Here is a 26,693-nt window from a genome sequence, read left to right as displayed (position 1 = left end):
TGAGCCAGGGGCAGAAGACCAACTATGTGAACGGGGTGTATCTTCATGTGATTGGTAGATATCACAATTTAACTTCATTGAATTGTCATCATGGGCATTCGCTCCATGCCCGCGGGTTTTTACTGCGGCTTCCGATACGAAGCAGGGGCTAGACAAGTAACTTTTACCATCTGTTCACGCTGGAGAATGTATAACTTGATGTCATATGAAATTGCGAGGTGCCCACGCACATAGTGGTCGCTACGAACGGGTAGCTGTTGCATGATGGGGACAAAGAAAAGACAATTCCTCTATCTATTGAGCCCGATGTTCCGTTCTGAGAACTGAAATGTGCCTCAATCGCCCAGCGCCGCTTCCAGACGATGCATTCCAAGCTCTGCGGCTTTGATCTTCAAGCCGACTACCGCCAGATCCGTAGACTTCTCTCGCAATACCTTGACCTTCTGCACAGCAAGCTCCTCTATCTCGGCGAGGCGAGGGTCATCAGGCCCATGAACCTGGAGCCTCTTTCCATCTTTATATGCTCTGTCGACGGTGATTGTCGTAAGATCTTCGAGCACTGTTCGATCTGCTTGTGCTTTTGCAAAACGGCCCCTCAGAATCGTTGCCAGCATACGTTCTGCACCCCCGGCGTAGGAGTCCGCAGCCGCATACGCGCCCTTCCGCCATCCATCGTAGCTTCGAGTATGCTCCATAATCCACGGCGCAGCAGGGAAGTAGTTGTTCTGTGCAGCAATTGCTAAAAGATCTTCCGGGGGCTCTGCACGCGTCAACAGCCAATTCAACATGGGCTCGGGTTCCTTCTGAGCCGCAGCATTGGACCAGCTTAACGACGCATCCCCTGTATAAGGCTTCCCTAGATCGAGACCCGAATCTGCCAGATCGTTCGCTAGAGGAGGGTCAGCAAATCGACAGATGTTGCCTATATCACACGGCCTCAGCGAGGAAAGACCGTTCTTCGGCGATGGCTTGAGCCGTGCCCAGCATGCATGGAACAAACGGCCTTGCAACGTCGAGACTTGAAAGACCGACATGATAGGATCCCCAAGAATCATCGAGTAGGGCTCTAATATATCTTGAGGGTCCATTAACGACAGCATCTTGTATATTGATCCATAGTGCCTCCCTTCAAAGGCGAGTCGAAAGAAGCCACAGCCCATTCGACAGAAAGATGCAGGGCCAACAGCCCCACAGTCTAGCAGGAGATTGAAACACTCGGAGCAGTATCTGCTCGTCCACGAGGCGAGATCAAGTGGTACAGAACTGTCTATCAAATGTGGCTCCTTTTTGGCATGTCTATAATCAGGCCAAAGGTTCCAATTCGCGTAAATATTTTGTCGGAGTGATGGACTTCTTAGAGTGCTTTCGATTGCTTTTCGAATCCACGGTTGAAGGCTTTCTTTCCTCAGCCCTTTTACAAACTTGTGAAGAGCTTCATGCGAGCCGAGCGGCTCTGAGAGAATGGCGGCTTCAATTACAGCCTCTGAGAGATCCAGCGGGAGCTCCTCGATGCTACTGAAAAGCGACGGAAGCTGGAGAGGGGACTGCTGATATTCGTTATGATCAGGCATATTGAATCTTAGACAAAATGAAAGGATGATCAAATTACCCAGATTCAAGAAACATGATTCCACAGAGCGTACTTATAGTAAAGTGACTGAGATAATATCCGCAAGTATGCTCTTCTGATCAAGTGAACTTGTCTTCAATTGGCCATAAGGGATCTACCTTAGATTGCCTTGATAAACACCATTCAGGAGAAATCACCAGGCGACCTATTCGAGCGGGCCATCTGTGGTAGTGCATGGACCCTTTTGCAGGAGCTCATAATCCACTCTACCTTGGAAGAGTTCCCATTGTGCCGAAGGAGGGCATACAATCTGAACTATTCCCAAAACAGCCACTCATCTGGTCCGGGGGTCTACTTGGCACTAAACTGCTCCGATTGTCTGCCATACTAGTAATGATTACGTGTACGTGTCTGTGGCATTTCAAAATTGTGATTTGATGTAACGCTTGTCAAGTACAGGATCTATAAGGGGAGAACCAAAGTTGTCCAGCTCGGCCTTACCCCCTTTCATGTCTTTAACCTCGGAATGTCTCATCGTGGTACGTTCGGTTCGACCACCGCCCAACAGGAGATCCACTTCAACAGTAGAGTAAAGTATTCCGTTATCATTTCCCACATAGTGATAGATAGCTCGTACTTTAATCACTCTCCCTTCCGCGTGAGCTGGAGGCTGCAGACACATTGTCTCTGTCTTTTGGTATTCGTTCGGTATTGGTATGGTTGCAAGTGAAGCGGAGCCAGTATTTTCCAGCCCTGAGAGCTGTGCAGTGTGAGAACTCATGACATGGTTTTGAGTAGGCATTGGGCTTTGGTTCTCAGAACTTTGGGTAGTCTTTTGTTATATTAGCATCCGCTGAGTGGTGGAGACGTGTGATTCATACCCTTGGGAGGCCGAAGCAAGCAAAATATGACCATAGTCCCATGGCTGTAGCTTGGGATGCAAAAGTGAGGGTAAGGGATACTTTGCCGTGTACTAAAGAATCGGATCCTGCATCTACGAAGGGGCAGACGACATTTATGTCTGGTCCGACCTAGACTGAGCAGGGATTAGCTGTCTGCTATTGGCTTCTGAGCGGTCTCGAACCTGTGATTATTTGCTTTGCCCATTGCTCCGATCATCTCATCTCGGCAGGTGGCAATCAACAGCTCTTCTCGACATTGGAATTTACTGGTATCCAGCTAGAATTCTGCGCGCTACTCACAAGGCACTACGCCAACGCCATGGTACAACCTACTGCAGAGCGTCTCATCGAACGCCTATTGGCCCAACTCAAGAATCTCCTGAGTTTTCTTCGCTTAGATCTGTCGCCTGTCATTTTGGAGCGAGGCATGGGACCTTTGACGGATCAACAAGCTGTCGCACTCATAGCAGGGGGAGCGAACAGCAGTCGCTGGGTACTGGCGCTCCGGGAGATTCATCGCTGGACAGAACTAGCTCACTGGGAGCAAAACTGGCTTGAAGGAAATGGAGGAAGCCAGCCACAACTATGCACAGGCTCACATGGCCTGGGAACTATGTCCCTATTCATCCGGCAACTGGGACTACCCAACAGACCCAGCACCACGAAATCGCTCCAGCATGGCCGGAAGCTCCTACGTTTTGAGGAAAAGTTTGGGCCCGGAATTGCACTGTGCTTCATACCGGTGCTGCCATTATTCCGCCAACTATCTATGGCCGAAGAGGCCAAGGCAGTGGAGATACTGCAGGATGAAAATTTCGCGAACGTAAGGCAAATAGCGCAAAGCTTGACTTTGATAAGACATCACTACCAACAGATCTCTGAAAGTTCGTCGAGTAATCCACTTGGATCCATTGCACTTAACAAACAGCTGATTACCGATAATAGGCAGCTCAGGGCATGAGGATCAGAATCACAGAAACTAAATTCGCATGAAAGGAAACGCTTCTGGCGAAGATGGGTCTAATCCCCACGGGAACTCCGAAAAGCCTTGCCAAACGAGCCAACCGTCCACCGGCATTGATATCTCCATCTTCAGGGCTCCTTGCACAACCAATATCTCATGCGGCCATAGCTTCAGCTCCCGTGGGGCTCGTTCTCCACCGAAGAACTCGTTAGTAGACAGGTGATGGGAGGCGGGGTATAGTGTAATGGACGTGTATTTATCGCTGTCGCTCGAGGGTGTCCGGAAGACTGAAACTCCGCTTCGAGTGGGATGAGCGGCATTCGTTCCCCAGGAAGCTATTGCCTCGGGCGAGTGAATGATAATCGGGCCCTGCTGAAGAGGGAATGCGGGCGTTCCTATCACCTCTCTTATTTTTCTGTTCAACTTCGACGCGAATTAGCTTTCTCCACTGCTACTCGTATCGGCGACATACAGCGTCACTATCATCTATGCCGTATTCTAAGAAGACTTCGCACGCCTTACGGTCTCCCCGTCCGTAAATAACGCGTCCCTCCGTAGCGTGAGGTCGTTGTCTAAGGGATCTTGCCACGGCAGCTATCATAGACTGGGGCGCCAGGCAGGCTTGCAGCCTTGAGTATCCCAAAGACTCCATCCCGCCGTCTTGTGAGCCGCCATCGAACTCGCATTGCGCAGAGGCCATGCTGATGTGACACTCGAGGCTAACTTCTTGTGGTTAGCGTGATATTTAAAGAGATTCGAGGAACGGGTGAGCTCTGAAACCATATATAAAAAACTTCCTGAGAAAGGGGGTAATCTTAGCTTTTATATTCTTCGCGAGCAGGGCACAAACATTGCTGGTATGTATAATTTGAGGGGTGGCGGTGTCCAGCTCTAGGAAAAGGTACTGAAATAGAAAACTCTTATGTTGCATGGAAATCATCAACAAGTAGAAGGATTGAGCTATAGTCTTAAGAATTGACTTCTTTAAGCAAGTATAATACAAATACTACTTCAGACTGTCCAGCAATCCATCAAGAATAAATATTCTATTAACTGTAAAGCAGGGATATCCCATTGAGTTTTTGACGGAGAACAACTAAAAGCAAAATCATCGTGACGTTGTATCAATCTATAAGGCTTCGAATGTTTTTGTAGCGGACCAGAAGGATGCTAATAGCCCCAGTCAGGCAAGGTTCTTTATACTCAATAATTTTGGCAGAAGTTCCACCTTCACTGTCGAGTGGATGATGGACAGACTTTCAAAATGGAGGGTCGGTGGAGTCAATATACTTGATATGCTCTAGAAGCTTTCCTGCCTTGCCTAGCATGCTCTCAACGTGTATCTGCCCTGAATTCGACAAGCGGATTTTTATTTCCCAAACTCCAGGAAGTGTACCTCGAAAGTCCACTACGTGTCCTTTATTTCCCACTAAGGGAGGCAGCTGGACATCATGTAGACAGACCTTTCGATGAAATGCAATAGCGAGCCTGATAAATCGACCCTCATCGGTATGATGGCCCGTCAAGCAGAGCCTTATTCGCATAATGTGAAGGAGAAAGTCAAGCTCTCTGGAAAAACTCTTCTTGTTGCTGGATATCTTCATCACAATGAACACTTGCTGGGGCTCAAATCCGGACTTTCTGGTATCAAAAATCCTTTGACATTCGTGTAGGATTTCACTGGTGGGATAGATAACATATTTATCCCCATCATCTCGATAACTCAAGACACCCACTACGCCTGTTAGTAGAAGCGCGAACTATGTCAGAGATTGTGCGTACCTTTCTCGCCCCGGCGAAGTCGCCAGCGCCTTGACGCCGCGGTAGTAGCTTCCCGGCGCCTAGCTGCTATGGAAGACGCAAAATTGTAGTGCATGCCGAGGGGAATCGTTCTTTGGGCATCAAATCGAAGTCGATGCGGATATATCCCCCTACTATAAATGGAAGAGATCAGGTAAATTCGGAGTATAGTGCTCTTTATCTCGTTTGAAGAAAAACTGAGCTTTTACTTTGAGAGGGTATCCAAAGATATAAATAAACATTCTGATTTTAAATTTCTCGATTCATGAACTGCCTAAGAGATGTCTCTCCAACTGTAGAAAATAACTAGCACAGCGGTCAGCGCAAGCAAGCCTGCTATTCCAGTCTTCCTAGCTCTTCTCTCGAAGCTAACACAAGGACTTCATCCAATTTATCAGCCTCGTTACTCAGTTTCCCTAGACTTCTAGCAAAGCAGTCGGTTGACTCTGTCGAACATTCCAGTAATTCATTGGTTAAATCACTTCCGTCCTGCGTCAAGAATATGCCAAGAATAGATGAACATTGCTCGCCAGGAGGGAGAGTTCCTTTGACAAGAAGCTTCACAATAGCAATCATACATTGCTGATCTGCATTGTGTTCTCTGTCACCAACAAGCTTCTCGGTGAGGCTAATAGGGGCATAGGAAATTTCTGAGAGGAGTATATCACTCATATCCTCTTTAGTGATTTCACTGATGGGAAGTGAGCGGGTCGCTGCAATGTACCGAGCAACATCACTGTACTCGATTTGCAAACTTGGCGAAACTCTGTTGGCGACTGGAAGTAATCTGATGTCAGTATGAGAAGCAGAATAGGGTTTTTGAGTCATACACCAGGCCATGATTCTGTCTTCCAGGTCATTGGAAGACATTGTACTCTTTGTGAGAGTTTGTGATATGGGATTGAACGATACAGGGTTTCAATTCCGGATTCTTATGCGAGATTCCATGCTTTTATAGGAAGAAAATAATTGATATCAGGTAGTGGAATTCCTTCGGTGGCTAGCTAGTTTGGTATAACTTTGCAGGAATAGTAAGCAAACCCCATTTGACCTTGATACGAAGAAGGTGGCTGATCGGCTGTGGTCCTAGGCTCAGGTAATCAGTCCACTTACATTGGGCGAGAATTGACAGAGATTTTTTTTCTTAATTAGTAATTCTATATAGACGCTCGACATCCTAATCTACCTACTTCTGCTGAACTGAGCTACTTTCGCCTCTTTGAGCCGAAAGAAGGTGATAGACTAAGTTCGAAAGGACATCCTTGTATGTGATTTCGGTCCCCGAAGGCAAACGAAGTGTTATTTCCCAAAACCATTGCTCCTGAGAGTGAACCGTCAAAGGCCGAAGATCTTCAACCAGGGCTATTATTTGATTTCCTTGGCCAGGATAGACCCATTTTTCCTCGCAGGTCCAGATTTTGACATACCCTTTAACACGATTTACAAGCCAAACGAGGTTGCCTTGTGGAGAAAAGACAAGTTCGCTGTCACTATTCAGTAGATCCACAAGGTAGATTTGAATATATTCTGTCAAACGTTTGAGATCATTGAATCGGATATCTGTCAACAGAACAAGTTGAATCTCAGCAAGCAAGAAGCGATTGCTTCTTCGCCCATAGAACCTCTCACAGGCATCACTGAGATCGGAGTATATTGGAACAAAATCACCATATACATGATCACTGGATGGAAAGCGGATGATTTGTACTCCTATAGGCACTTGTCAATTCTCTATGCTCTAAGTCTCCGGCGATATCCATTCAGTGAAGTGATTACCGTCGTCCATTGTCATCACCTCCGTAATCGATCTGCGCACAGAGTCTCCAGGGGCACCAGCAATGGATTCAATGTCCCCCCTGAGACACGCGAGTTCCTTGCGAGTACTCTCCTCCGAAAGAGCATTTCCCTTGTTCCAAAGAACACTTCGAATCTCCCTGAGATAGAACCAGTTGCCCCTTCTGGGAAACGACTGTCTGCAAACATTCAATAGGCCGTAATGAATTGGGATAAAAATCCCAGAGATGTCTTGCCGATCGGGCAGTTGAATCAGCTTCGTTCCTATACTTGATTAGTCCGGTAACGTTAACGGTGGATATAGAGAATGCATAGCATACGATGAGCCACCATGGGAATTGCGGCTGGAATGCGGGCCTGCATTTTCTCAGTAATAGAATTGAGATTGAGCTTTGAAAAATTCACACAAAAATTACGAACAGAACCGTGCAATCCTGAGGAGCGCCCGGGATATATATTGTGTCTACTAGATGCAAACAAACATTCATATGCACACTCTTGCAGCTCAAGATTATAATCTATATAGAATCAAACGCGACATCGGAATCAAGGCTCCTTAGTCAAAGACCGGAATTGCACGTCTGGATTGGCTGCTCCCCAACCATGATGAGTGATCATCTTCTTGGACGCAAAATCAAACAAAGTACATGTAAATGACGTAAACAGGACACGGTGGAGTTTGTGAAATATCCCGTCGAGCCCCTCAAAAGAAAGCATCTTCAATATTCTAGCCAAACGCTAACGATTTCATACCACGTACGACGTCAGCTTCACTTCGGTGGTGCAGGAGGTGCGCCATGCTTCTTAACGCCTGTTGTATCGTATGCTCCACGTCTACGAGGCTCGTTTCAGTAAGATCTCGCATCCAGGGAAGCCGAACTTACCCTAGATTGTACTGTTCACCGTCATGATTAACCATGGTGACTGTTGTTATAGACACGGTGATCAAGGGAGGGTACCAATCAATGAGACCTATGAATTGAATAATACTATTTGCGGGACATGACTTTATATTTAGCTAATTGAGTGGGCTCTTGATCTGGCTCAATATATCGCTGTTAAGATTGGAAGTATCCCAAAAGAAAAAGGAAACTCATAGCATAAAGTGATACAGTGCTTTAAACCTTTTTGGGATTGAGGCCAAAAAACCGGTCCATGTAATTTATGTCCTCCTCAACAACCATAACCTATACATAGACCTAATGCGCACATACAAGCACACTACCCGAATAGCTGCAACGTATTTCCCCACCTGCCGTTGAAGTGGATACTACATCCGGTTGGTCGGTTGTGGATCGAGCTCAGGCAGGGCATACTCCATGCGAAGATCGTGTTTCTTCAGCCACGAGAAAAAGTCCAAAAGAATCTTTCTGTTGCTTTCCACCATAACCAGTCCGCTTTGTTCCGTAGCTTGCGGATTGTAGAGTACGGCATTTTGGATTTGCTCTTCTGTGGCCCAAAGATAGGCGAGGTGCTCGTCGCTCAGCTGTATTGCCATGCCATCCGAGTCTCGAGGCTCCTGAAATTTGTCGGACGACAGTCGTTGGCACTGTATTTCCTCGCCGAATGTTGCAATCGCAATATATTTTGCCATTCGATATCCTCTGTGATCAAATCGAACGCAGTAGACACGGTCGGAAGCGATCTGGAGTTTCAATCCGGTTTCTTCATGGATCTCGCGTACTATGGTTTTCGGAATAGTCTTGTCCTCCAGCTTTGCTCCACCACCGGGGCACTCCCATGTATATGGAAAAGAATTCTTTTTCAGTACGCCAGCATCGTCCTTGCTTTCAGGTGAACGTTTCAAGAGCAAGATATGTACCGTCGATAGATCATCCGAACGGTAACCAGGAATTATGGTGCTACCACTGACTCTCTCAAAGCCATTCTTCTGGCAATGGGCTTCGACCGCTTCGATATTAAGAATTTCGTAATCCGTTTCCATGATAGATGAATTGTACGGATTCTATCCCAGAGTCGCGCTCGAGACTTATATAGTCGAAAATATGGGGTCCGAATTCAATTTGTGCTGTGTCCATGTAATAAGATTATGCCACGTCAATATACAAGAAAAGAAAACAAAGGAATTTTGATGATAAAGATGAGCATATACGAAGAAGCAAGCAAAGAGTTAATTTCAATGATGTGTGCAACTAAGGACGAATTTTCAGTATGCATTATTACCTCCAAGATTAGAGAAGCCTTTCGCTGCGACACGATAGAGGATATGTGATCTGAACCTTTCCCATTTGGGTATTTGGCCGTGAGCAGGAAATGCACGTTGGTCAAATAATTCCACCCTGTGGCAGAGATCTGCTGAGGATAGATGTACATAGTATACGAGGGAGCAGAGACATTTTAGCAAGAAGCTTCACACAATCACTCTCGAAGTCTATTGTTTTCTCCGATAATCTAGAGCTCTGTAGCTACTGAAACTATGGCGATGCGAGACCGAGTAAGAGTTTGTCGTGTTGAAAGTGCTCTGGGATTTTTGCAGCTATGGTAGATGTATTGGAATAAAAACACGGGTAGTCCAACTCCGTCTAGTGACTAGCTACTAGGGTGTGTGCATTCCGAATTGCGGCGTCCGGGTCTCCATTGCACTGCAAGAAATACTCCTGTAGGGTTGCAGGTGACACAGATCGATGGGAAACAGCTTTGGAGAATTCAACGGCTTTCTCTCCGAGCTTCTTGTTGGATAGATCTTTATCAGATGAATCATTCTGGAAGAAGAAAGCGAAGTAGTCTTGTATTGTCTTTCGATCAGGATACAGGAATTCGCATTGTTTGTCTATCCGACCACGTCGAGTCAGAGCGGGATCAAGTTCTGGTTTGGCGTTCGTCGTAGCAATAAGAATATGACCACAGTGCGCTCCAAGTCCATCCAGAACATTGAGCACAGTAGCCAGAGTGACCCTTTCTTTCCCATCGATTTCATCCTCACTTGTTGTATTTCGAGTTCTTTGAATCCCCGCGGTATCGATGTCTTCCAATACTACAAGACAACGTTGTGGAGGGTCAGGAAGTGTGCGAAATAACTCTTGTAAAGAATGATTATCCACAATGGCGAGGTTGATCGTATATATTGGTAGGTCGAACTCGGTGGCTATAACTCGACAAAAACTGCTTTTGCCGGTTCCAGGTTTGCCACAGAACAGATAACCACGCCTGTGCGCAATGCCACGTTCTTCGTAAAATGCAACACACTCTGGACTGAGAAAATTTCGGATGTCTTCGATAATATCTTGTTTCATATCTTCGTCCACAGCCATGCTCTTCTGGCTTCGTGTTCCCTCCTTGCACATCTGCCGCCAACTCACATCTCTCTTTTCCTGGTATGCGCTAAATACCTGTAGTTTACCGCGGCGGGAGTCAACATTGAATTTTTGGATTGTCTCCATAAGATCTTCGAAATAACGTTTATTCCAGAAAGTGTAATAGATAAATACATTTTCGGAATATCTCGAAAAGGTATCAGGAGGGTTTCGAGGTGGATCGCGGTAAAGGGCAAACCAACGGCCTTTGAAAAGAAAGAACTGGAAGTGGCTCTGGCCAGGTGTGGTCCAAAGCTTTATGAGTTTGCCTCGATATGCTGCATCGTCTGTCTCTACAAACTCGGGGGTGAGATTAGAATTCCAAAAACCAAATGCTTCTGTAATTCCCACGATAGTAGAGCCCGACAGACTGTAAAATTTGACCTCAGACATCCACCTTGTGACTTGAGGATACAAATTATTGCGGTGTTTAATTTCCGCAGATGAGATGATAAGAGAAAAAACGGGTTCAAGAGATCCCACTATCCAAGGCAATATAAATGTTGAAATTATGGGAAGAAGAAGCACCGGAAGAACGTAAGACAAAGCATTAGCGCCCAGAACCTCTGAGAGCAGTCGGACAAGCCAGGAGAGTCCCGGTGCAAATGTATCAAGAAGTGCGTGAAGTACTTCATTGGGTTGTGTAGACATTTTGGTGAAAAGCATGAAGCTGTGAGAATTTGTGATATGGAATTGAAGAACGCTGGATTTCAATTGTTGATTATTATGCGGGATTCCATGACTTTATAGAAAAAAAATAAGCCATATCAGATAATGGAATGTCTTAACTGCTAGCTCGGTATAACTATGCAACAATTGTACATAAAATCCACTTAACCTTGATACGAACAAGATGGCAGATCGGCTCTAATCCTAGGTCTCAGATAGTCAACTGGTATTGGGCGGGGATTGACGAAGAATTGAATAATATGTGACGTGGATCCAGTCACTGGGATCATCTCGTAGTTGTCAATGCAAAATTCAGCTTTCCAGTAGTTCAAACCAGTGGCCTCATCAAAGAGAAGATCAAGTCGATCCAGAACTGCAGACCGAGACAGTCCGTTCTCCTGAATAGGAAACAGATGCCCCTTGTAATAAGAGACATAGACTTCCTGTTTCAACGCAATAGCAAGCCAGGTGAAAATACCCTGCTCAGTTTTCAAGAACTCTGGATCTGACATCCTGCTCCATAAAGCGCCGTATAATCTCCGCCCGAGCTCGCGGCCGTGGACCCAAAGCGGAGATAGTTCCATCATCACCACGTATACCTGATCAGGACAAAACAACCAGGTTTGATTATCCAGACGAAATTTCTCTCGGCAAGCGTAGATGATGCTTTGCTGATGGGGTCTCATAAGCGCAACAAAGTCCTTATCGATGGTGACTTCTATAGCCAAGCTTAGTATTTGAAGGTCAATGTGTGAAGTTAACTTACGGTGCTCGAGGCCAATAAATTGGGGACGTAAATCCATCAGGTCCGTTTGACGCGGGTGAGGCTAATTCTTTTCTCCTTATTGGGATCAAGCAATAGAAAAATAAGTCACACTTTTGTACGTTGTTTTGTAAAAATGCAACTCAAGGTCTATTGTATGTTGCGTTTTGTTGAATTTAATAGTTCAATATACCTACGGTGGGTAGAAATGAACGATCTAGTTGGGTTTGGGGATCTAGTGACTTGATACGACCTAATCGCAAAGACCCACTGGGATATGTGAGCCCGGGAACACATCTGCCATCTTAACATATAACTCGGATGGGCTGGCGTCATGCGCTTAGGGCCACAGCCAATGGTAATGTCTATTCTTGCCGTGATACAATAACACGGTGGGCTGCCAATTTCTCGTAGATGGGGCGCCAGAAGCAAGCTGAGGCAAGGATAGATAATTTAACCAACTCATTGATCTCGCGTCACCTGACTTCGCTTGCCCAAAGCAGGTGGGGCAAATGGGAAGTAGGGTCGGGCATCGACTTCATGGCACCCAAACAAGCCCCGCGGCGACCCCGCGACCGCGACCGCTTTCCGAAAGCCGTCAGACCCGCGACTTCAGTCTTTCCTTTGCGATTCATCCCACAGGTCCTGGTGTATTCTGCTGTTAATGAAGTGAGATAACCGCATATTTTGCATCAGGGCCCAGTACAGCTATCCACGTTCGCGTTCGATTCGCTCTTCTCGTCATGGCAACAAGCAACCAACCTCCTTTCCTCGTTCTTTCGTCAGAGAATGTCGAGCAGAGTGCAAAGTTGGCCTGGAATCAAGTCTCTTCCGTTGCCGAAAATGTCTCTGAGCCAACTATCGGGAGGGCTACGGCATTTCTTCCCAGTGAACTTTGCTACAAAGCCATGAACATAGCGCTAGAAGAATATCTTCAGAAGGTCGAAATATCTCTGGACTCAACATATACTACTTTGTCTAACTATCGCTAGGCATCCGACCACAATCAACACCGAAAGATTTCGAGAAGCAGAAAGGGTGGCATTGTGTATTTTCCTGGTCAGCCTAAAATCGCGGATACATTCACCATAATGATACCAGTCTCGGTACAAGGAAGTGTGCTCATCAATGGTTTCGACGTGAAAATGGGAAATCATTATCAAATTTTACAAGAATGTACTCTTCAAATTCCACCAAACGGCAGATTGGTGGCTTTGATAATAGATAACATTGTGTTATGAGATGTGCATCCATATGCATGGGAACCTGGAAGCTGGATGTTTGTATGTATAATTCTGGTGATGTAATCTTAAATCTTTGGCCAATTGAAGGATAATCAGAATACCTAGGTAACACTTTGGCTGCAATTCGTGCCAAATCCTCTCTCATCATAGTAAAGTAACTCGGGAGCGAACACAGACATTGTAAGGCTAGTATCATTGAAGGAAGGATGGGTCATATTGAGCTCGGTCTGCGGCTCAATTGCGAACAAAGCAAGACTCGTATCGTTTGGCAGGACTGGTTCAAGCGGCCGAAATCCACTTTCAGCACCAGCATTATTGGGAGGAGTCGAATAGACCGTTCGTCTATAGTGTTCAGCCTGCGATGCAAACCAATGCATGGCGTTCATGGGGTCATTGATCTCGGGGATTGGAATATTGGATAATCCACCATAAAGACCCTGCATTGCCAGGCTTGTGTCGTTGAATTCGCGACCATAAAGGGCTGTTTCATTCGTGTTTTGAAGAGCCTGGCTTGGATGAACACATGGCTGAAAGATCATCATATCACTCTGGTTGGATGACAAGTTTGTATTTTGCGAGCCCTGGGATATTTCGAAACAGCGTAAGTGAGTCCCAGATGTTGTGTCATTTGTCATGCTAGCTTTCGTAGCTTCGGGTAGAGGTGGGGTTTCGAACTGAGATTCAGAAGACATTTGGCATGTTTCATGACAGGGAATGTTCATTGTTAGGTCGGATCGCCTTGAAGAGGTTATTGGGGAGGCTGAGTATACACTTCTTGTCAGTCCCATGGTGTCCTCGGATGTGTCTGGCGTTGCAGGCTCCTGGAAGTTTGCTGCCTGCTCAGACTGTGAACTCGACCTGACTTCAGCAGAGACTGGCGAATACAAATCCGCGGCTGGTATGGTCGACGAAATCAGTCTGCTGTTTCCGAGGCCTTGGGTAGCGTCCATTTGTGGGGCAAGTGTGCCGACGTCGGAATATGCTAAATTAGCCATTAGTTGCTGGTTTGAATGCAAATTTTGTCCTACATACGCGGTCCCGGTGTCGATATTTGTTGGTCAACTATTGGTCGTGTATTTGAGGTGCTGGCAGCTACTCTTGACAACGCATTTGGCTGGATTTTACCGTTGTAATGCGATACGAGACAATTCATTGTTCCCTTCAAAAGGGCTCGAATACGGTATTGCGGCAGTGTTTTGATGAATTCATTGATTGCCTCGAATTCCACCGCAGTCCATGAAGCTTTTTCAAATCTGTTTGGATCAGCACTAAAATCGCGTTTCCGTGTGTTCACATTATACCGATGAGGATGATCATACCTTTTTGCAGCACAGTCAGGCAAGGAGAGTATCATTCCAGGTGGTCGAACCTGCTGCCATTTCCACCCGTAACGGGAATATAGAGAAAGCATTTTCTTTGATTTTTTCCTTTCCGCAGGATGAGCGCCAGGCCAAAGTCGTCCCACGATGGAGCGTAAGGATGTAGGTAAAAGCATCTTTTTACGATATGCTCCTTGGGTAACGGCCTTTGACTGGTACCGATGTCTTTGTCGTTTTCCGCTTATGCGCATCTGCTCTTGTTCACTATCCACGTATTCCGACAGTATAGTCAAAATGGTTATTCTCCTCAACGGATCAATCTCCCTGATCCGTTCGAGGTCATCAAGACAACGTTTAATCATATCTGCGTTATCCTTCTTCCCTTCCCAGAACAGCCGAGGACAGCTTGACCAAAGCAAAGAGCATGATATAAGAGCGTCAAGTTTCTCCTCTGATAAAGCCCAGTGTTTTGTAATTGCGGCGAGTTTTTGCAACTGTTGCTGTCCTAAGCAATTTCCGTTTCGAGAGGAGAAATCTTCGAACCACAAACGACGCTCGTGAGAAGCAGGATCTATCCGTGAAGTCCGTTTGAGATTTGATGCAAATATTTGATGGAGGGCAGAAATATGATTTGGGGTTTGCAAGATATTTCTGGCCTTATCTGCAGACGCCTAAAAACGTTAGCAATGAGCTCCAGGAAGTGGTTAAGAGCGGTCAGTCAAACATTATCACCAGCCTCCCGAAGTATCTTCTCGAGGTGTAAAAGAGTTGCACGTATTGCTCGATCGACCTGAAGCTAGTTAGCGATAATAACTCTGGGAAACCTGTGAGGACCTTACCTCTAGCATTATGGCTGAGTGGTTTGGAGAAGTAAGATATTTACTTGCTTCATCATACCGCTCGAGAAGCATCCAACTCATGTGATCTCGGCCATTTCTAGACTAGTCGCGCACGGCTTACACACTAATGCAGCAGGGATGGGATTTGTGTGTCCGGTCACACAAAAGACAACCTGCAGCGGGCTATGGTAGAAACTCTAAGAATACGCGGCCGAGAAGTCCTCGCCTACCTCAAGAGCTGAGGCCGTTCGACTGCTCTATCTCAATGTACCTAGCATTTTATTGCATGCCCAAGGGCACTTCGCAGGGTGTAATGTACAAGTTACTAGTGTCGTGCTTAGGTTAAGGACGGAGGTTGGGAAGGCAGAGCCTAGGGCGCACTCTGCGAATAAGGAGAAATACCCCACAAGTTCATTACGTTAGATGCGATAGCAGAGAGTGGATGCGCTCCACATTTCAAAGTAGAGGGGCCGGCGCAGAGCACAAATAACGGAATTGTATTTTGAGATTAACGTAACCTGAAATAGCTCTCTTCACTTCTATACGAAATCTGCCTCCTTGTACTCAAAATTGATTCTTTTTCTACCCCTTGATGCCTAATTTGACGCGCGGATGCCATATGGCCGGTGTTTCAGGACGATACGCGCTTTGACTTTCAAGATCCTGTGAGTACGGGGTGAATGAGACGAGACAACGGGTAACGGCGCGCAACATGTTCTTCTATTTTTAGAAGTTCAAGGAACAAAATCTCTTCGTTGTCGGTTTAGCGCCCTGAATGACGTGAATGGCGTGTACTCGTCACGTCTTGCAATTGCAGGCTTATGCATCAGAGCTCTTAGCGCATTCCCCGAACTCTGCCGTATTATGAAAATGACAAGAAGCGATGTGCCCATTTTCAGGTATGAATGAGACCCGCTTGCGAAAGTACTTGATTAAAATCGAGTTATAGGTCGGGGAAGAATTATATGCTTTATACAGAATCATAGCGCGCGACAATATACGAACGTCCAATCATGGTGGGTAATTCGAGGGAGCGATATAGGTCTAACCATTTTTTGCAAGGACGGGCTTCATTAATGCAGGTAGGCTAGTGCTTCTTACCTTCGCAGCGTATCGCTCACTTTGGTGATACACAATTGATTGACAATTCATTTGTTGTTAATTGACACGTTTTGCCCTCGTGTGTTGGCTTTCTTTCTTTATTGGTACGTACCAAGTGCTTTGATGCCTGGCATGATGCTGATTTCAAGTATAAAAGCCAGTCCATGTCCTAAAAATTCTCAACGGAGTCATCAAAAAATCAATACACATATACCAACCAAATCCCTTGAAGTCTCATAGCCGATTAAGATGTCTAAGGCTTTGTCGAACTTTGCTCAACTGGCGCAAAATGTCAAAAATGCCTCCTCCAAATTTACAGGCGCTGCCGCCGAAGGCAGCCGCCTTATCCCTTCGAAGTCCAAAGACGAGCAATTTCAATTTCGAATCGATGCGGGCCATTACGATGAAAAATCAAAGAGCCTCAATGTGAACTTGCAAGTCAATTCTCAAGCCAAGAGCCCGGCATTGAAAGATTTCATTAAGAAAAATACAACCCACGGAAAGGTTGCGACCGCGACATTTGACACTACGGCCAAGGACAAGACCGCGGAATATAATAGGGTGGTGAATGAGTTGGTCCAAAAGGGCAAGCAGAAGCTAGGATAATGTGTCAACCTAAGGCGGGGCCCATCATCTCAGCATCAATGTGTTTTCGTCCCACGCTCATATTGCTATATTGTTTGTGTGGTCAATCGGGCTATGTCGGAAAGAAACGTGTTGTAACATGTAGATATGCAGGGCAGATCATCCCAATCATTTATTCAACACAATTGTGGGTTATATACTCTTCTTAGAATCAATCAACCATTTGACTCTCTGGGCTGTGACTAGTACAAGCCAATACGGGTATCACCGAACTTGACGTAATGCTTTGGAGGCCGCTTATCTGTCACATATCGCAAAACCCATAGCTTCAAAATGCCAACATGAGAGTGGTGGAAAGATATGGGCAGTAAATGGGACCTTTCGTCTTATAATGATAGCTTCGGTTCTATGCATTGGGTCTATATGTATCAATATAAAATGTATGATATCGACAGCGCTAAGTTCTCTTGGGGTGGAGACTGTCTCCACAAATGGAGTGATTGATACCAACCAATAGGAGATAAACAAGTCTGAATAGAATGCTTTGTCTGTGAAACACAATTATACTGCATTATCTACTACGGTTTCCAAATGGTATTATGTACTCTTCGCATATCCAAAAGGCTATATAAACAATGCCTGATCCTGCCAGTTTACTAACTAGTTACGTCATAGTAAGTTAACTTAATTAACTAGTAAGTAGTTAACGAGCTAGGTAACTAACTAGTTAACTAGTTAATTAACTGACTATGTAGCTGACTAAGTATGTCGCTAAATTTGAAGTGCGCAGGAGCAGACGAGTGCGTACTTGACTTTGACCGCCCTATGATGACATATTCCCTGTCTAGTCTTGGCAAACTTCCAGCTTACGTTGCACAACTATTTAAGGAGCAGCAACATCCAGTGGCTTCGAAGGTGGTCATATGATGGCCCACCCAAAAATATCCCGACTAACTCAAGTGGCTTTGTCATTGATTCCCCTGCGAACTCACATTATACCGTCATCTTTCAATTTCCGCGTCGCATCCGGATCCCTCATCCCTCAGCTCGGTCGCATGCAGTTCTCAGGACGTGCAATGAGCCCGCAAATATCATACGGTACGCCAGGGGAATAGGGAAGTAATATATTATATTTCTTAATGTTAATATAAATTAGGGGTGGAACCTCACTTATACACAAACGGGAGGTGGCTTCGAGATGACTCTCGTGAACGGCATCTACGCCGAATTGACTTCGACTTTGATAAACTCTGTCAGAAAGTATTGGACGTATCAGAAGGGGCAAAATCCATCGAAAAATGTGAGAAAAAAGAAGGTGGCTTCAACAGAGTGTTCATCTTCACGATGGACGATGGTTCACGAGCCGTAGCGCGTCTACCCTTCATGATTGCTGGTCCAGCAAAATTCATTACAGCATCTGAAGTAGCAACAATCAAATTTTGTACGTGGGACGATTGTTTTGGGTTTCTTTTTCTTCAGGCCTCGCTAATGAAACTTTGAATATAGTACAAAAGAACACTGGAGTTCCAATCCCGAAAATTCTTGATTGGAGTGACGATGCGACGAACTGTGTTGGCAGTGAATACATCATAATGGAGCATGTAGCTGGCGTTCAGCTACACCAGAAATGGCCCCATATGTCGGGAGATGAGAAAGTGAAATGTATAGACGCTATCTACAGAAAGCTCAAAGATGTCGCCAACCTTGACTTTCCAGCCTATGGTAGCTTGTATTTTTCTACTTCAGTATCTGGCTCTTCTTTTACGCTTCCGCTACAGGATGACTTTTGCATTGGGCCCCACTGTGGAACAAGATATTGGAACTGCGGAGACAGCAGATATTATAGGCATCGTGCTCCGAATCATGGCCCGTGTGAGTACACTTTTCTATCAATATTAAAAGAACGAATATTAATACTTCAAATATAGGGCTAACGATCAATGATTTTGTCGATGGTCTTGTTGACGCAGGCTTATCAAGAATTCCACCAACGGAATCTCAATCGTCAAACAGGCCATCTTATCATGGTTCAATTCAAACACACCTAGGACTCCTTGAACGCGGTCGAGCTGTGCTGAATGCAATGTCTATCGATAGCCGGGTATATAATGCAGCTGCACCGACTTTGTTCCATCCTGATCTACATAAACGGAATATTTTTGTGTCAGAGGATGATCCTTCAACCATAACTGGCATCATTGACTGGCAGTCTTCTAGCGTAGAGCCAGCTTTCTGGTATGCGGATGAAGTTCCGGACTTCGCGACTTGTCCATCTTCGTCGGGATCCCCTGCGCAGAGAGAAGATGAAAGTGATTTGTGCGCAGAAGTCTACGAAGTTTGCACTCAATTTCTTACACCAAGGCTCGCTCATCCTCGATCAATGAACGAGGGCCTGTTTCGACCGTTTAGATACTGTTACAGAACATGGAAAGATGGCGCTCCTGCTTTTCGACATGAGCTAATTCAGACCTTAAAAGACTGGCAAACCCTCGGGTTTTCTGGCTCATGTCCACTTTCCATGCCGATTCCAGAAGATACAGATTTGCATCAGAAGGAGTACAAGCATTTTGAAGCAGCCCAGAACCTGAAACATGATCTGTCAAACTTGCTTGATACTGCATCTGATGGTTGGGTTCCTACGGAGGATTGGGAAGCTGCAAAGGCAGGAAATAGGGCAATGTTCAGTGGAATGTTGCAAGCGGTCCTGGAAAACAAAGATCCTGACGAAGATGAGCCAATCAGAAATGAAGGAGATTTGAGAGAAATCTGGCCTTTTGACTTGCCTGAGGAAAGCTAATTTTGGCTTGAGACGAGTATAGAAATTTTATGACCATGGGGAGAACCTGATTTATCAGGTCTGGTGCAACGCAGCTGATCGAATCGGAAGCTCTTTATAACATCGTAAATTTGCTAGACCTACAAAGCGTTGACGTAGAGCCACACCTAACTGGGTAATGACTCGCCGTATGAACTGGATCTGCATAGGGCAGCTAATTTTCCAGGACTTAACAAGTTTCGTCTCTATTTCGCGTTTGAGTAAAGCTTTATGACCGGAACTTACCAGCCATGAACATGACTGGAAATGGTTACAATGATTGATGCTTTTTAGATGTAGGGTGACGTATAAAGTGTCATTTCTTCATTTAACTTTGTGTTTCTTTCTACAGCTAAGATTAATTAGTCGACCGGTGCTTTAATTTCGTAAACTAGTGTACCTGTAGCGATGAAGGTTTCTCCCAGGAAAATGGGAAAATGTTCAATTCCGAATTTGGGTATTTTAGATACCACAAAGGCCGCCATTCATGAGTCGTAGCCAATGTCTTGACACAATCATTAGACAAATCAGTGATTAAACCCGAGAAAATCTTGCTGTCTGCATGTTAAGGATCTACAACATATCCAATGATCAACGGGCAGTAGTGAGTCAACACGACAACCTTGCGATTTGGTTCGGCACAAGAGACTGGATGGATTTCATCGTTGAGTCACTTGAGGTCTGCGCGATGCACTTCTTAATGTGCTTCAACAGACCAATTATCATATGATAAAAATTATTCAGGCTGAAACTGACGCTATCATTTTGTTCGTGCGTCACCTAAGAAAACAGAGTGCATCCGAGAATGGTGAGTACGAAATGGGGGTTCTTCTTACTCTTCCCAGTAAACCCTGACTTCTCACCATATTTGAAGTCAAGAACTAATTTTCTCTTGATACAAAAATAATTGCCTTTATTTCCAGCATTCACCCGAGCTAAAACTAGTACCTGGCAATCTCGAAGCATCTGCAAATGCGCCCCGTGATGAAGAGAATCGGTCGAGCTAGCAGCGATGAAGACAGAAGATTGAGGATACCCAAACAGGAAGCAATACATGAAACAATCTTCCCGGTAGGGAGTAAATTTGAAAGGTTTGATACTGTTAAAAAGCGTCATATCTCATTCTCTTCTTCGATAACCAATCCCTCCACCTTTGGAAGATCAAAATCGCCCTTGCCTTCAATTCCAAGAGCGTTCGTGTCCTCATTTTGTTCCGTATTAGTTTCACAGTCTCTTATTAAAAGTGACCCAAGGTTGAACTTCATATTACGAGGTTTCCATCCATTTTCCAAATCTTGTATGATAGCCCTCCGAGATACGTCGGCGAAGGCCTGTTTCCAGCTTCCAAGAAAATTCTCTGCCTCTTCCTTATAGCGGAAAGTTTTAAAACAGGAATTGTCAATCCCTTTCGTTGCTCTTCTCGTGCTTCTCCTCGATAATAAGCTGGTTGTTCACATAATCATGGATTGCGACTTACTCCCAATCAGTGAAGATGCCAGTAACCTTGCCAACAGCAACAGCATAATATTTGCCTTTGCGCATCGACATAGATTTATCTACAACGGAATTCTTGATGGATATACCGAAATCTTCAATTCCCCTGTTTAACATTTCTTTGCGGGCAGCCTCAAGTGTCGCGAATTTCTCGTGATCAGCGCCGGAGTATTCCGTCACTCTTGGATGCACCTGGGCCCTATATAGCCGGGATATTAGCATAATACGTGCATGTCGTTGATTTCAGAGTTACCAAGTGCAATATATAGTAGGCTTATCAATACGACCTTTATAAACCGCGTAGAATTCATTGGAAGCCATGGTTGCCAGTACCTCGTGGAGAAATTTTCGGTGCGCGCCGGGGTAGGCATGGAGGCAGGCTCAAGGTCGGATTTATGCAATTCAAGTGTCGTGAAAATGGGATGTATTTGAGCAGTCGGGTTAGTTAAGACCATCTTAGTGGGGTCTAAAGGGGTGTTCTCCCAATCTGACCCAATAGCGGGCATGGAATCATTACTGCTCGCGCCCTACAGCGTTTCATGTTTGAAGGCGTATCGCCATTGATAAGGCCCAGACGGCAATTTGAGGTTATGGACAAATGTAGCCAATGGAAAGGCGCTTTCTTTGAAGGACAAATACGTAGATGCTGTCCACAGTTGAACAAAGCAGAGTGATACTAGAATATTATTAAAAAGCAGCCATCTTCACCGACCGGGCGGCGTCTTGAAAACAATATGTCTGGCTGTCATAGCTCTACGAAAAAATCGGCCCAACAATACTGCCTCGTCCTTGTAGGAAACATGTACCGCACGCCAAACCACGTGAGTAGCCGCTGCCCCACCTGACCGCCTTGTGATCAGAAATGCGTGATGAGCACGGCGCTTACGACCTAACCCCACTTCATGCTTTCAAGATTTAAATGTCTTGTCAAGGCTATGAAAGAGTACAATTTTCGACTCATCATTGCGCGAAGTAATTATGGCTGAACCGATCGGGCTAGCCTCTGGAATCCTTACTTTGGCGACGTTTGCACTTCAGTGCAGTGTTTCGCTTTATGAGACAGTGGACAGCTACCGTTCACACCCAAAACGTGTGCGCGACCTCCTCGGCGAACTGGGAGCTTTGAGCGACGTGCTTAATGGCCTCGTTGATCTGGTGCAATCGAAATCTGGCGTCGATCTCTCAGTCTTGGATCTACCGCTTTTGCGATGCGGAAATGTTTGTAAAGAGTTCCAGCAAGAAGTTCTTGACTGTGCATCGCGGTCAAACAGTAGCAGGACAAGTTTTCGAGACTGGGCTAGACTGACATATATGGGTAATAATATTGACGATTTTCGAGACTTGCTCGCCGGATATAAAGCCACGATCAATATTGCCTTAACTGATGCAAACTTGTAAGTCACCTCCAGCTGTGGCAGCGCCCTCTTCTACATTATGAACATCCCTTCGGTTTCGTTGCTGATCCCTCGCAAGACGTCTATCAGCGGCTGCCGTAGAAAATATTGGGGACTATGAAAATCTTATCCAAGACGCGAAAGAGGACCTAGGAGCTCGACTAGAGAGCATTGATAGTAAATTGGAAGAACTGGTGGAGAAGGATGCGACTCGACCTGGAGCGGATGCAGCTGAGCTGGACTCACTGAGAGAAGAGCGTCTGAGCACGGAAAAGTGCCTTCAGATCTGTGCCCAATTGTCGAGCCATATAGATCAGATTCAGCTGATGTCCAATGAGGCGGATTCATTTACTGGATCGGCTGAAGCTGAAGCGTCACCCGAATCGGTCACGAATGAAGGCCTACAGGAATGTAAAAATAGTCTTGCTGCGACAAGTACCAAGCTGGAGAAACATATGCGAGATGTCATGGATCGGCTGCTCGCCAAATCGAAGACTACGATCTTGTCTGATGAAGATGCTCAAGATCTATCGAGGCTGCGTGATGAGTGGGAAACTGCTCGGCAGTGTTTGGATATCTGCTCGCGGGCCGATAGCCATTTAAAGGAAAACGTTAGCGTTATCGAAAACCATGGCACTGGAGACGCACTACAATTTATGGTGTCCGCGAATGGACAAGTTCTTCACGGAAAGAACAGGGGCTTGGGTTGGAGGAGCAGACAAGTGGGAGGATACATGAGCAATGAGTCAATCCAGCAGTTATCGCGAGATCTCGCTGCTGGTCATACTAGTCACCTGAGGGGTGATGTATCCTTCTCAAAGGATAGCAGCGCGACCGGATCCGGCGCTATGGTAGAAAGTGAGACGACCGCCGAATTTAGGGACCGATATGGGCGAGGCTTCACTCTGAAACCGGCACACACGCCAGACACGCAGACCTATCCACGCAGTGGAAGCAGTTAATGAGTAGGGTTGCCAGGTGACAGTCTGCTAGGAGATTCACTTCACTCTTTATATCTAGGAAAAATAGTATCCTCTGCTTTCACCACAAAAATCACATCTAGCTCATTTGTCAGTATAATAAATAATTCCACCCCACCAGCAACACCAGAATAGGCATTCAATCATCATCTAGCATATTCTTGTCAGGCCTTTATAAAGTTGAATCTAGCCTGATTGGACAGCAGCCGATACGTAGAACTGTCTTTCTGATACCGTCTAGCATTGGCTCGTGCTCCTCGTAATCCCTATGCCAGGAACTACTGTTAATCTTGTGGTGAAAGATCGACTCCAGTGCGCTCTACTGTCCCTAGCTATGTGGTCGTGATACCTTCTTCAATCTATCCCAGGTTACTTTATTCAATTTAGACGTATTGTGCGCCCACTTCTGCAAAAAGACAAAGAAAATTAAGCGTAAAAGATCTGAATACCTACCTTTAGGAAACGTATACCAAGTATTTCTACAACGATATGTTCGTGAAACAATAAACTACCAGCATTCAAGTTAGCTGGTAGGCCTTGGCTTTTTGTCTAATTTCAAATGATTTGAGTAGTATTCAAATTAGTGCGTGGTCATTAACTAATGCAGCGTATGACAAACAGCGCAATGAAACATCCCAATTTGATATTTCTGCATTCTTAAGTTCCACGTTGGCTAAAAAACCTCTATTGATACTGGGAAGATTGATCGGTGTGCCGGGCTTTGATGGCGCTTGAGACTTATCCTGGATTTCGTCTGTCTAGACTCTTGATCATTAAAAGAGTCGCACGTATATAATGGAGTTAGTGGGTGCACATGTAGCTCGTGGCTGGTGAGCACGTAATCGTATGTATCACCTACTTGAGAGGCTCAATTTTTGAGGCGATTCCAAACCCTTCATGGCCAGGCGGGTGGAGAGTTTTTCTCATTGATGGGCACACGAGACACAGTGCATCCTGTGACACGGGCCGCTATGACCGGCTACCTCAAAAGATAGGGGACCATATGGTTGGTCTATTTGAAGAGATATGTGCATTCCTAGACCACCAGAAACATAAGAGGCAAAGCGGGGTATATAGTCCCCACTGGCAGAAGACACCAGCCAAAACGGAAGAACTATATATAAGGGCTTCTCTTACCAAAGCTCGCATATCATTCCTACATACAACCTTGGCGAATACTACACGCTCCTTTGCCATTTCGTGCCAATATATCCTTCCAGTCAGAGCTTATTGTGCCGGCGGTAAGATTCTATTGAGGCCTTCCTAAATCTGCAAACAGATTACTCACTGCGCACTGCGTTGCCTCTAGATGGCAGATCGAACATCCGATTCAAGTTACGATGGCAAAGTCGAAGAAGCAAATGTCGCTATGAAAATGGATGCAAAATCTATGAACCAACTCTCTTCTTCCGGGAAGGCTGCACAGCAGAAGAGAGGTGGAAAGGCAATTGCAAGTCTCCAGGCTGCAGCAGAGCAATTGAAAAAGGATGAAAGCAATAGTCAGGGACAAAGTCAAATCCAACCAAAATAATTACAGATATTTGGGAAACAGTGAACTAGCATCGGAATGCTTCTTCAAGATCAGCATCATATCTTTCTTTGTCTTTGACCTTTTGCTCAATCAAGGCAGCTGTATCTAAGGAAAAATACGGCATTGTGATCTTCCAAAATTCGGGTATACCATGACCATTCGTAAACTTGGGCTGGATGTGGTCATAGAAAATTGTGGAAAATGCAGAAGGACTTGTAAGAGCAAGAGCATACCAGAATGTGCCATTCTCAAGTCCATTCTTCATTGTCGGGCACAATTGAAGAGGGTCGGAGGTCCTCTGTTCCTCCGCAAAGGTGTTCATGAATTCAGTGTGGAGGGCCTCGTATTCACTTGAGTCAATCAAGTCGATGGCTTGGTTTGTTAGCCAGTATGGAGGGTGTATCATCTCAGCAGGATGAGAACAAGCCCATTCAAGGTCTATCAGTCGTACAATATTCCAATTATTGTCGACAAAAATATTAGTCTGGTTGAGGTCTGTGAGATTGAAAAGAAAAGGTCCCCGGAAAAGCTCCCGGTTGAAGAGACAAGGCCAGATGCTTCTCATGACCATTAGTGCAGATGTTTGATAGAGTCCGTCCTCACGACTGTTCAGTGCATTTGGCTGGTGGCGAAGACGGCTTTCGTGTAGAGAAAGAGCGTCGTGGATATAGGATTCTGTACCAAGGTATGTCGTGTCCCTGTGTATGTTCACCGGAATTCTTTCGTTTTCTAATTGTTGGATCTCCATGGTAAGAGGCCGGTTGTTCAAACTCAGATAACCGTCATCATCAACGACAAAAGATCCAATTTTAGGCAGTGGAACTCGGGCCATGGCGAGAATAATGCGAGAAAGGCCTCGGAATAAGTTGGAGCGCAGAGTCGGATTAAATCGCCCTTCCTCCCAAGTTTCAGAAAGTAAGTTGCCGCTTGATTGACTGACATATTCGATGATAATGTAAGATTTTTCAAGAAGATTATGAGATTTGTTGGAATTCTCAGTATAGAAGGATGGAACTCGATATCCTAGTGTCCGCATTATAACTCGTCGCAGACGCTCGATGTTGCGAAAGAAAAATGGGAGTCTGTCGAATTCGATAAACTACATAAGCTCGTAAGCTGGGTTCTAATTGCGAGAAGGATAAATGGGAGTGATACAGTTCTGCCGCTCGAAAGCCCATATCCATAAAGATGGGGAATGGGAACAGTCGGGCAATTTTCTTTCAGCCATGTATAGGTTCCAACTTCACAACGGACTTTCTCATCCGCATTTCCAGGGCAATAATCCTCCCCAATTCGATACGGCAGAGGGAAACGAATCATCACCTGCCTCCCGACCGCTCCTATCGAGTCGAAGACATCAGCCCGAATACAAACATTAAAGCTTCCATGTATCCAGTCTTCCACATCCACAAGATGACACGAATCTCGAGACGCCAGACCAAGATGACTAGTAATCAGCGACTTAATCAGCTCTCGATTTCGATACAGATAGGTAAAGAATCGGATCTTCTGATCTCTGTAGCCTAACTCGTGGAGAATATTAGCGTCACTGTCTTTTGCAGCATCATAGGTAATATCTCCTCGTAGAAGTGAACGGGGCTTCAACATGGCGACG

General features: G+C 45.5%; 19 protein-coding genes across 19 annotated transcripts; 7 read left to right on the top strand and 12 right to left on the bottom strand.

Annotated features, from left to right (window-relative positions):
• Positions 1-335: 335 nt before the first annotated feature.
• On the bottom strand, positions 336-1,571 carry N7469_004585 (uncharacterized protein; the record flags this gene model as incomplete). Its single annotated transcript, XM_056643505.1, has 1 exon — positions 336-1,571. The coding sequence occupies one exon, from the start codon at positions 1,569-1,571 to the stop codon at positions 336-338; it is 1,236 nt and encodes a 411-aa protein (XP_056502917.1).
• Positions 1,572-1,991: 420 nt separating this feature from the next.
• N7469_004584 (uncharacterized protein) lies at positions 1,992-2,372 on the bottom strand (the record flags this gene model as incomplete). The annotated part of the gene is made up of 1 exon (XM_056643504.1): positions 1,992-2,372. The coding sequence occupies one exon, from the start codon at positions 2,370-2,372 to the stop codon at positions 1,992-1,994; it is 381 nt and encodes a 126-aa protein (XP_056502916.1).
• Positions 2,373-2,791: 419 nt separating this feature from the next.
• N7469_004583 (uncharacterized protein) lies at positions 2,792-3,433 on the top strand (the record flags this gene model as incomplete). The annotated part of the gene is made up of 1 exon (XM_056643503.1): positions 2,792-3,433. The coding sequence occupies one exon, from the start codon at positions 2,792-2,794 to the stop codon at positions 3,431-3,433; it is 642 nt and encodes a 213-aa protein (XP_056502915.1).
• Positions 3,434-3,451: 18 nt separating this feature from the next.
• On the bottom strand, positions 3,452-4,136 carry N7469_004582 (uncharacterized protein; the record flags this gene model as incomplete). The annotated part of the gene is made up of 2 exons (XM_056643502.1): positions 3,452-3,805; positions 3,909-4,136. 2 exons carry the CDS (start codon positions 4,134-4,136, stop codon positions 3,452-3,454), a joined length of 582 nt encoding a protein of 193 aa, XP_056502914.1.
• Positions 4,137-5,572: 1,436 nt separating this feature from the next.
• On the bottom strand, positions 5,573-6,106 carry N7469_004581 (uncharacterized protein; the record flags this gene model as incomplete). Its single annotated transcript, XM_056643501.1, has 2 exons — positions 5,573-6,012; positions 6,067-6,106. 2 exons carry the CDS (start codon positions 6,104-6,106, stop codon positions 5,573-5,575), a joined length of 480 nt encoding a protein of 159 aa, XP_056502913.1.
• Positions 6,107-6,974: 868 nt separating this feature from the next.
• N7469_004580 (uncharacterized protein) lies at positions 6,975-7,393 on the bottom strand (the record flags this gene model as incomplete). The annotated part of the gene is made up of 2 exons (XM_056643500.1): positions 6,975-7,294; positions 7,351-7,393. 2 exons carry the CDS (start codon positions 7,391-7,393, stop codon positions 6,975-6,977), a joined length of 363 nt encoding a protein of 120 aa, XP_056502912.1.
• A 907-nt stretch (positions 7,394-8,300) lies between these two features.
• On the bottom strand, positions 8,301-8,975 carry N7469_004579 (uncharacterized protein; the record flags this gene model as incomplete). The annotated part of the gene is made up of 1 exon (XM_056643499.1): positions 8,301-8,975. One exon carries the CDS (start codon positions 8,973-8,975, stop codon positions 8,301-8,303), a length of 675 nt encoding a protein of 224 aa, XP_056502911.1.
• A 598-nt stretch (positions 8,976-9,573) lies between these two features.
• N7469_004578 (uncharacterized protein) lies at positions 9,574-10,995 on the bottom strand (the record flags this gene model as incomplete). The annotated part of the gene is made up of 1 exon (XM_056643498.1): positions 9,574-10,995. One exon carries the CDS (start codon positions 10,993-10,995, stop codon positions 9,574-9,576), a length of 1,422 nt encoding a protein of 473 aa, XP_056502910.1.
• Positions 10,996-11,177: 182 nt separating this feature from the next.
• N7469_004577 (uncharacterized protein) lies at positions 11,178-11,816 on the bottom strand (the record flags this gene model as incomplete). The annotated part of the gene is made up of 2 exons (XM_056643497.1): positions 11,178-11,731; positions 11,780-11,816. The coding sequence occupies 2 exons, from the start codon at positions 11,814-11,816 to the stop codon at positions 11,178-11,180; spliced, it is 591 nt and encodes a 196-aa protein (XP_056502909.1).
• Positions 11,817-12,519: 703 nt separating this feature from the next.
• N7469_004576 (uncharacterized protein) lies at positions 12,520-12,768 on the top strand (the record flags this gene model as incomplete). The annotated part of the gene is made up of 1 exon (XM_056643496.1): positions 12,520-12,768. The coding sequence occupies one exon, from the start codon at positions 12,520-12,522 to the stop codon at positions 12,766-12,768; it is 249 nt and encodes an 82-aa protein (XP_056502908.1).
• A 353-nt stretch (positions 12,769-13,121) lies between these two features.
• Positions 13,122-13,970, bottom strand: N7469_004575 (uncharacterized protein; the record flags this gene model as incomplete). The annotated part of the gene is made up of 1 exon (XM_056643495.1): positions 13,122-13,970. The coding sequence occupies one exon, from the start codon at positions 13,968-13,970 to the stop codon at positions 13,122-13,124; it is 849 nt and encodes a 282-aa protein (XP_056502907.1).
• A 2,558-nt stretch (positions 13,971-16,528) lies between these two features.
• On the top strand, positions 16,529-16,885 carry N7469_004574 (uncharacterized protein; the record flags this gene model as incomplete). Its single annotated transcript, XM_056643494.1, has 1 exon — positions 16,529-16,885. One exon carries the CDS (start codon positions 16,529-16,531, stop codon positions 16,883-16,885), a length of 357 nt encoding a protein of 118 aa, XP_056502906.1.
• A 614-nt stretch (positions 16,886-17,499) lies between these two features.
• Positions 17,500-17,791, top strand: N7469_004573 (uncharacterized protein; the record flags this gene model as incomplete). Its single annotated transcript, XM_056643493.1, has 2 exons — positions 17,500-17,538; positions 17,648-17,791. The coding sequence occupies 2 exons, from the start codon at positions 17,500-17,502 to the stop codon at positions 17,789-17,791; spliced, it is 183 nt and encodes a 60-aa protein (XP_056502905.1).
• A 417-nt stretch (positions 17,792-18,208) lies between these two features.
• On the top strand, positions 18,209-19,661 carry N7469_004572 (phosphotransferase family protein; the record flags this gene model as incomplete). The annotated part of the gene is made up of 3 exons (XM_056643492.1): positions 18,209-18,305; positions 18,371-18,736; positions 18,793-19,661. The coding sequence occupies 3 exons, from the start codon at positions 18,209-18,211 to the stop codon at positions 19,659-19,661; spliced, it is 1,332 nt and encodes a 443-aa protein (XP_056502904.1).
• Positions 19,662-19,715: 54 nt separating this feature from the next.
• N7469_004571 (uncharacterized protein) lies at positions 19,716-19,938 on the bottom strand (the record flags this gene model as incomplete). Its single annotated transcript, XM_056643491.1, has 2 exons — positions 19,716-19,885; positions 19,926-19,938. 2 exons carry the CDS (start codon positions 19,936-19,938, stop codon positions 19,716-19,718), a joined length of 183 nt encoding a protein of 60 aa, XP_056502903.1.
• Positions 19,939-20,791: 853 nt separating this feature from the next.
• Positions 20,792-21,494, bottom strand: N7469_004570 (RNase H1/viroplasmin domain-containing protein; the record flags this gene model as incomplete). Its single annotated transcript, XM_056643490.1, has 3 exons — positions 20,792-21,122; positions 21,157-21,372; positions 21,427-21,494. The coding sequence occupies 3 exons, from the start codon at positions 21,492-21,494 to the stop codon at positions 20,792-20,794; spliced, it is 615 nt and encodes a 204-aa protein (XP_056502902.1).
• A 657-nt stretch (positions 21,495-22,151) lies between these two features.
• Positions 22,152-23,529, top strand: N7469_004569 (uncharacterized protein; the record flags this gene model as incomplete). The annotated part of the gene is made up of 2 exons (XM_056643489.1): positions 22,152-22,567; positions 22,647-23,529. The coding sequence occupies 2 exons, from the start codon at positions 22,152-22,154 to the stop codon at positions 23,527-23,529; spliced, it is 1,299 nt and encodes a 432-aa protein (XP_056502901.1).
• Positions 23,530-24,856: 1,327 nt separating this feature from the next.
• N7469_004568 (uncharacterized protein) lies at positions 24,857-25,078 on the top strand (the record flags this gene model as incomplete). Its single annotated transcript, XM_056643488.1, has 1 exon — positions 24,857-25,078. One exon carries the CDS (start codon positions 24,857-24,859, stop codon positions 25,076-25,078), a length of 222 nt encoding a protein of 73 aa, XP_056502900.1.
• Positions 25,079-25,103: 25 nt separating this feature from the next.
• Positions 25,104-26,686, bottom strand: N7469_004567 (uncharacterized protein; the record flags this gene model as incomplete). Its single annotated transcript, XM_056643487.1, has 2 exons — positions 25,104-26,177; positions 26,234-26,686. 2 exons carry the CDS (start codon positions 26,684-26,686, stop codon positions 25,104-25,106), a joined length of 1,527 nt encoding a protein of 508 aa, XP_056502899.1.
• Positions 26,687-26,693: the final 7 nt, after the last annotated feature.

The sequence above is a fragment of the Penicillium citrinum genome (genome assembly GCF_028827155.1).
Source record: "Penicillium citrinum strain IBT 23319 chromosome Unknown utg000003l:1.0-4596430.0:1.0-4598250.0, whole genome shotgun sequence".
NCBI classification, from domain to species: Eukaryota; Fungi; Ascomycota; class Eurotiomycetes; order Eurotiales; family Aspergillaceae; genus Penicillium; species Penicillium citrinum.
This window is presented reverse-complemented; position numbering and strand designations above follow the sequence as displayed.